General features: G+C 46.2%; 1 protein-coding gene across 1 annotated transcript in view; it reads left to right on the top strand.

The window, feature by feature from the left end:
* The first annotated feature begins 270 nt into the window (after positions 1 to 270).
* B3GAT2 (beta-1,3-glucuronyltransferase 2) overlaps positions 271 to 7,791 on the top strand; it is an 80,871-nt gene continuing 73,350 nt past the window's right edge. Inside the window, exon 1 of the mRNA XM_055330000.1 lies at positions 271 to 885. Within this exon, the coding sequence (XP_055185975.1) occupies positions 271 to 885 (615 nt within the window). The remainder of the gene's footprint in view (positions 886 to 7,791) is intronic.

The raw sequence follows: 7,791 nt of genomic DNA, 5'->3' as shown, positions 1-7,791 counted from the left end.
GCACAACTCCGGAGCCCGCGGCTGGACGCAGTCCCCTTCCCGCCGGCTCTCCGCGACTGGGGGCCGGCGCAGCACCCCCGTAGCCCTACTCCTCGGCACGGGCTGAGCCCCGCGGCCGCCGGCCCCCGCAGCGCCCCCCGACCCCATGGAGAGCGCGCCCGCCGCGGCTTCCTGAGCGCGGGCGCCGCCGCCGTCCGAACTGAGCGCCGGGGTCCTCCATCTCGCCCCTCTTAGGGGCGTCCGAGAGGCCGCGGAAGGGAAGGGCGCGCCATGAAGTCCGTGCTGTTCAGCCGCTTCTTCATCCTCCTGCCCTGGATCCTAATCGTCATCATCATGCTCGACGTGGACACGCGCAGGCCAGCGCCCCCGCTCACCCCGCGCCCTTACTTTTCTCCCTACGTGGTGGGCCGCGGGGGCGCCCGACTCCCGCTGCGCAGGGGCGGCCCCGACAGCGGGCCCGGGCGCGGCTGGGAGAAGCGCAACGAGTCGCGGCCACACGCACGGCCGCGGCCGGAGCCGCCGCTGCCCACCATCTATGCCATCACGCCCACCTACAGCCGCCCGGTGCAGAAAGCCGAGCTGACCCGCCTGGCCAACACCTTCCGCCAGGTGGCGCAGCTGCACTGGATCCTGGTGGAGGACGCGGCGGCGCGCAGCGAGCTGGTGAGCCGCTTCCTGGCGCGGGCCGGGCTGCCCAGCACGCACCTGCACGTGCCCACACCGCGGCGCTACAAGAGGCCCGGGCTGCCGCGCGCCACCGAGCAGCGCAACGCCGGGCTCGCCTGGCTGCGCCAGAGGCACCAGCACCAGCACCAGCGCGCGCAGCCCGGGGTGCTCTTCTTCGCCGACGACGACAACACCTACAGCCTGGAGCTGTTCCAGGAGGTAGCGCCCGGCCCGCCCCTGGGGGTCGGGGTGGGAAAGGGCCGGCCGGGCTGCGCTGCCCTCGGGCGTTCCCCCTCGTCGGTGCCCGCGATCGGGATGCGGGTGGAGCTGCGCGCGGGCAGCCTGCAGCCTCCAGGGGCTTTGGCGCGCGAACGCTGGCCCTGCGGGGGTGCGCAGTGGACGAGGGGAGGCAGTGGGGCCGGGGCTCCGCAGTCCGCCGGGGCCTGAGATGGAGCCGACGGAGCGGCCCAGGTGAAGCGGGGGAAGTGCAGGCCCGAGGCGCTGGGGGCTCGGGATGGAGCGGGGAGGGCGGGGCGAGTGGGCGGGGGAGGCGCGGGCCGCGGAGGCCGCGGGGGACCCAGCTCAGAGGCCCCGCGGACTTGGTGCACCCCCGAATCAAGAGCCGTACAGCGAAGAAGGTGGAGATGGTGGCCGAAAACCAGCCCAGAGACAAACTTCTCTCTACAGTCCACTGGCACTTGTTAGTGAAAACAGGGACTTCTCCTGGGTGTGTATGTGGGTCCAACTTCTCTCTCTTCTTGCACCCCACAAAAGTCCTTTCTGATTCTCAAGTTTGCCTGTTTTTTCAAGGAAAACCTATGGGAAAGGAGTTGAAACTCTGAGGCCCTGTGATTCTTTCCCGAATTATCAGGCCAACAGCCTCATTCTCCCCCCCCCCCCCCCCAACCTTTCTCCAAGGCCCCTCTCTGGCGAGTTCGCCAGGCCACTCTTGCACCTCCCCATTGCTTCCTGGTACTCACTGGGAGGCCCTGGGTGCGGCGCCGTCCCCTGTCGCTAAAATGGCTCTCTTCCCTTGGAAGGCCACTCATGCACAGAGCCAGCTGGGCGTTAGGACGGGTGTTCTTCTTGAGGCTGGTGTTTTGCAATCTGCGTGTGTTCTGGGAGTCCCTATTGCATGGTGTTCACTTTTCTTCCGTATACACAAAGGTATGTGGGGGAAAAACCCAAAACCTTGGATTCTTTGACCCTTCGTGGGACTCTTCCTTTCCACTATCCCCAATTCCTTGGCCTCCTGCTCCTGAGACTCCATCACACCCTCCACTCCACCAAGTAAGCGGGACAATCTGTGTATTTGGTAAACATAAATGCCCCACAACTTTATCCTAATCTCTATTTGGCTTTCTTCACCTGGAGACAGAGGGACTTTGTACCCTTTTGGTTTAATTTTTCTGCCTAGGTGGCTACTAAGAACCTATTTTTTAAGGACTGTTGCCACCTTCGTTTCTAATCATCCTCTCCTTCAAGAATAAAAGGACCAGTAATTGCTTCTTGTCTTTTTTTTTTTTTTTTTCAATGTAGGGCTTGCTTTCCTTGTTCCTTCAAAAGAAATAGATAAGCTTGACATTGTAAGGGGTAGTCTTTATTATAACCAAGATTAGAGATATAATCTGATTTTTTTTTTTCTTAAGTTGGGCTTTAATTTTGATCCTACTTACATACCCTTTCCCCAGAAGATACAGTGGTTTGTATTCCGGAGCATACTTTTACATTTCAGTACACGATAATTTTAAACTGCAAAGTCTTTTTTCCCCCCCTACAATTTGGAAGTTGCCTTACCTGTAAAAACATGTGGTCTTGTACACGTAACACACATCAACTTTTTAGGGGGTTGGACTGTGAAAAGGGAGTAATTTTTCGGTTTATCTCCAGTTTCCATCTAGCCCATTGGTATGAAGGGTTGGTTATAGGAGTAGAAGAGCTGGCATTAGAAGCAGAGTGAAACAATTGAGCACAGTCTTTGATGCTTCCCAAACTGAAAGGATAGCTTATTGGTGGGGGATACTAAGCAGCAAAAGAAAAATCCAGTAGATTTTTTTTCATTGGAAAAAGAGAGAAAGGAGACAAAATTTAAAACCCAACTTTATAGGAGGAGAGGATGAGGAGAAAAAAATAGTATTGGCCCAGAGGAAATTATAAAGGGAAAAACATGCAAAACTTACAAGACACTAAAATTTTGTACAGTGGGAAGTAAGAAAAAAATCTTATTTTAAGAGCATGTGTAACTCTAACAGAGAGGTTGCCAAGTGGTACAACATATTCAACAGAAGGACTGTTTGAAAAACGTCATACCCATGATACACTTGGAATTTAAATTCTGTAGCTTCCAGAGGCCACTCCCAGGCAGTAATTTCAAGATTAGTCCCTTTCTCCACCATCTCTCATCCTCCCCCACACAGTGTTTTTGGACAGTGGGCATCTGCTCACCATACATATCTGTTGATACATTCAGTTTTCCTTTTTGCAACACATTCTTTTCCTTGTAAGGCAAGCAGTATTGAACTCTCTAAAAAGTCAAGTTAGTGGGATCTGTGGATCCTTGGTTTTGTGCAGTAATGGGATGGGCTACCTTATACCAGTTACAGATTCCATCTGGATTATAGTCTAGACATTACACTCTGAGAATAGGTAAGACTAGATAAAACATCTGAAAACTGCAGCCCCTTGGGGAGAGGGAAGATGCTGATAAAGGATACTGTAGAGGTGAGACATAGAGATCTTAGTCCTTCCATATTGTGCATACACACAGATTAGTTTTTAAGTAATTCATGGTACTTAAGGAGAGAATGTCCCAAGTCAGGCTTCATCTTTTATTCATAGTGCTTCTAATTTCCATGGTTGATGTTAATGTAGATAAGATAAAAGGAGGAAAATGAACCAGGTACAAATTAGCTCACTAAGCATTGGCTGCAAATGAAGGAAATGAAAAAGATGAAAGGTCTCCAAATTGAATTAAAGGCGCAACAGGCAATCTGTGTTCAATTATTCCTCCCTGGTAACTGGAGAGCTGCTTTCTTCTTACATACAGCTAACTGATTTTCAGCCTCCTGTCTCGACTGAGCTGTGCTGCCAGGAAAGAAATATTTGTGCTAAACAATGCTACATTAACAGCCAAATCCACTCGCAAATGAAGCTCAGTGGGAGAGGTAGCCCCAGAAACTGGCCTGTCCATTGGAGACAATGGAAAGGGGTTTTCAGGTTTGTAGTGTCCCAGCAGCATCTCCTCCTCTTCCTGTGGCATGGATTGGGCTTTACACTCTAGATCACAGGTAATCCTGCCTGCCTCAGCACCGTATCTGTTTAACCCCCCAGAAAAGCTTATTTGTGAAGGATTTAAGCTGCTTTAATACAAGCCACAACTGCAGATAAATGTGACACTCTCTCTAGTCGTATTTTTAATAACACTATTGACCAGATTTCTGTTGTTTACTAGAAAACCTTCCTGTGTTTCCTGAGTTTAAAGTTGATGCTTTTCAGGTGAAGTTGCTTTCACCTTTGGAAATCAATTGAATCGAAAGGTTAAAAAACAGTACTTTCTGAGCAAGAAGAAAAACTTTAAAAATTTTAACTTTTAAATTTAATGAGGAAAGACTGGGAAGACAGGCCAACTGTGAGACATTTAAGGGGTGGGGGTGCCTGAAAGGACTCAGTTAATGAGCAGGCATCTTGAAGATGCATTTCTGGCGAGCAGTGAACTCAAGAGGCCCTTTGTTTTGATTTTTCTGTTGGGTGCAGTTAAGCTATTTGTATGCTGGGCAGGTGGATGAATTGAGGTTTAATTTTTTCTTCCTCTTCTGAAGCATCGGTGTGCTCCCGTCTTTATATGCAGCTTATTGGAGCCACAATCCAAAGGATATTCAAATTCACGGTATTTGCCCCCCCGCCCCCATAGGAAATTCTGCCTCTGTTTCCTGAAAGGAGACCAGAGATCTACCTTTACTTTTACTTTGGATATCGTTACTTGGTGTAGGGTAATTATCTTTTCAAAGGGAAGAAACCTAAAAGAATCTCTTAGATGTAGCATAAATGACTATTTACCTGAAATGTGCCCTTTTTATTTCTCCCCATCTAAAACCATATTAATCATGTTGTAGGGCTGATAAAATGTGAGAATTTTCTAAAACTGTGTGTATAAAACTACAACCAGTTTTCTTAGTGTTGAATCTAAAGATTTTCTTTATTCTCCCCGGTGTATAGTACTTGAGTTAGGGCTAATTTTTGAGTTTTCTGTGAAGACCAGTTTTCGTTTGGATTTTGCTATTTTAATGGACCAGAAGTAACAATTTGGGTTTAAAAAACATTCTCTCTTCTGCCCCTTCCTGTTGCCTTTTTCCATCATTCTGTCCTCCAACCTACTTTTCACTGATTATCCTTTCTCATGAATAGACATGAGGACATGCCTGGATTGTTTGGTGCAGTGAACGCGTGTCTTTTAAACATTTAGACTGTTGTCCCCTGCTTCTTGGAAACTATAGTGGGTAACTCCACTTTCTTCTGTCTACTCCACCTGCCTCTAAATTACAAGCTGGTAAATTTTCTCTTGTGTGAACAGTAATGGAATAGTAATTGCTTTTAAGGCATGCTACAAAAGCAAAATAGAAGTCAGTGGTCTTATTAAGTATTCCAGGTGGTATTCAAGTAGTGCTTTTCTTTTGGGGTACAGAATTCAATAATCAGATATGTCTATTCAAACGTTTTGAATTCTGAGGAAATATTTGCTCAGTCTGTATAGTTAACACATTAGATACTTGATTTGCAATGCTGTTGAAGCATGATATTTAAGTTTTACATAGATCCTAAGTGTTCCCTCCAAAACACAAATAAAATTTACACTAATTGGTAGGGAGATAGGTAGGTGAGTCAGTAGGTTTAGAACAAATTTCCAATCCACATCAATAAATCAAAATAATCCATTGTTTATGCCTGGTAGTTCTTGTGCACAATTTAAAATGAATGTTAAGATACTCTTTACCATGGATACAAGGAGAATGTAGCTGACATCAGCTGAGTACTTCTCTATGGGCCAGGAACCACCCTTAGGGTTTTATGTGTTTTAGTTTATTTGTTCTTCACAATAGCGCCTGAGGTACGTATAGTATGTTCCTGTTCTTTCATCCTACTGCTGATATTTAGGTCTGAACATAGTACTTTGGTGAGCACAGAGATTTTTTTTTTAAAGTGCAGCATGAATCTAATAGTCATTTACTCTGATGGGTATAATTGGTGTCCCTATTTCATAGTTGAGTGGAAATGCCTGGAAGTAACTTGAAAAGGTCACACAGCTCTTCAGAGACAGAATTTAAAGCCCAAGTATTCCAGTTCTAGAGCTTGCACCTTTTTTTTTTTTTTTTTAATGTATTTGTTCCAGAGAAGAGGGAGGAGAGGCGGAGTGAGGAGAGAGTCTCAAGCAGATTCCACACTGAAGGTGGGGCCCAGCCTGGGGTTCAGTCTCATAACCCTGAGATCACCACTTGAGTTGAAATGAAGAGTTGGCACTTAACTGACTAGCACTTGGTGCCACCCAGGCGACCCCTAGAGCTGGCATTTTTGACTATCCTGAGGCTCATTTCATTTAACATGTACAGTCAGATGGAAATATGCCATTGTAGTAAGTAAAGCATTTGATCAACAGGAGAAATTTTTTTTTGGAAGATTTTAGAGCAAGTAAGTGAATGGAAGGAGGAGTAGAGGGAGAGAATCTCAAGAGACTCACTGCCTAGCACAGGGCCCACAGCCTGGCTTGATCTCATGACCCTGAGATCATGATCTGAGCCAAAATCAAGACTCAGTCTCTTGACTGACAGAGCCACCCGGGCGCCCCTCAACAGGAGTATTCTAACATTGTTCTTGTCTCCTGCCACACTTAAACTCAGGTCTGTCATCTTGGCCATATCAACTTCTAATTTTCCTTTTTGACCCCCCCCCCCAATATCATTTGATCTTATGAACATTTTATTTCATCTCACACTATCTCATTTATAGACCATTTGATTTTTATTGTTTTTTTCAAATCAGTTGAATACTGCTAGTTAATATATAAACTGTAGTCTTTCATATATATTGTGTTCTTTTTAAAATGTATTATGAAAAAAAAAGATCATTTCTGCAAGAAGATGAAACATAAAATTTTTACCTCACTTGATCCATTCTCAGTAGCTACAGCTGGTGATGTGTATATTTTTTTTCAGGATAGGCAGAATTGAATGGAAGAATAATTTTTGGGGTAGAATAGAGGTCAGGGACAGTACTGAATTATTTCATGTGGGGAAGAGCTGGGCACTTGAGTCTGTCTGAGCTGAAGCTCATTGTGAAATATAGACACCTGCTGGTCACCCTCTCCCACAGAGCCTGAGGCAGCTCCTTCCCTGGAACATAAAGATGAACTTGTGGGAAGCTTCAACCAGTGTGCTGGTTATGCTGGCTATTTTTGGCACACACTGTCAGCTTCACCAGACTGTTCACTTGTTGATAGAAGTCTTGATTTTCTTGTCATTCATTTTTGGGGGATTAGGAATTTCCCTGGATTAAAAACAGAATAAATAAATCATTGGTTGAGTCTTTTTGCATATTGGGAAAACCTTGGAGATGTCTGTGGGGGGGGGGGGTGCTGGTGGTGATCATGTTCTTTACCACAAGTCAGATTATTTGGTCTTTTCTTCAAAATAACTGAAAACTTAAAAGGTTTTTTGTTTTGTTTTTACAATCTGTGTCTAGCAGTGGAAAGAGAATTTTAAATACTGGGCTTTAAAAAACACAACTTGAGAGAGAGTAAGAGAACATGAACGAAGGAGAAGCAGAGGGAAAAGGAGAAAAACAGACTCCCCACTGAGAAGGGAGCCTGACGTAAGCCTTGATCCTTTGGATCCCCGCCCCCCCAGAATCATGACCTGAGCCAAAGGCAGATAAACTTAACTGACTAGGTCACCCAGGTGCCCCAGAAAGAGAACTTCAAATAGTAATGTATGTTACTTGCAGATACTGAGACTGTCCTTCTTTTAGTCTGAAAGGCAGGTATTTATAAATTGTATCTTCATCTCTCTATAAAAGCTGAGTGTGCTAAACGCTGAACATTCTCCATTAACTAAGATTTCAGTTAGCTAAGCTAAT

This window comes from Nyctereutes procyonoides, unplaced genomic scaffold (assembly GCF_905146905.1).
Source record: "Nyctereutes procyonoides isolate TBG_1078 unplaced genomic scaffold, NYPRO_anot_genome, whole genome shotgun sequence".
Lineage (NCBI taxonomy): Eukaryota > Metazoa > Chordata > Mammalia > Carnivora > Canidae > Nyctereutes > Nyctereutes procyonoides.
The sequence above is the reverse complement of the archived record's forward strand: the minus strand, read 5'-3'. Positions and strand labels throughout refer to the sequence as shown.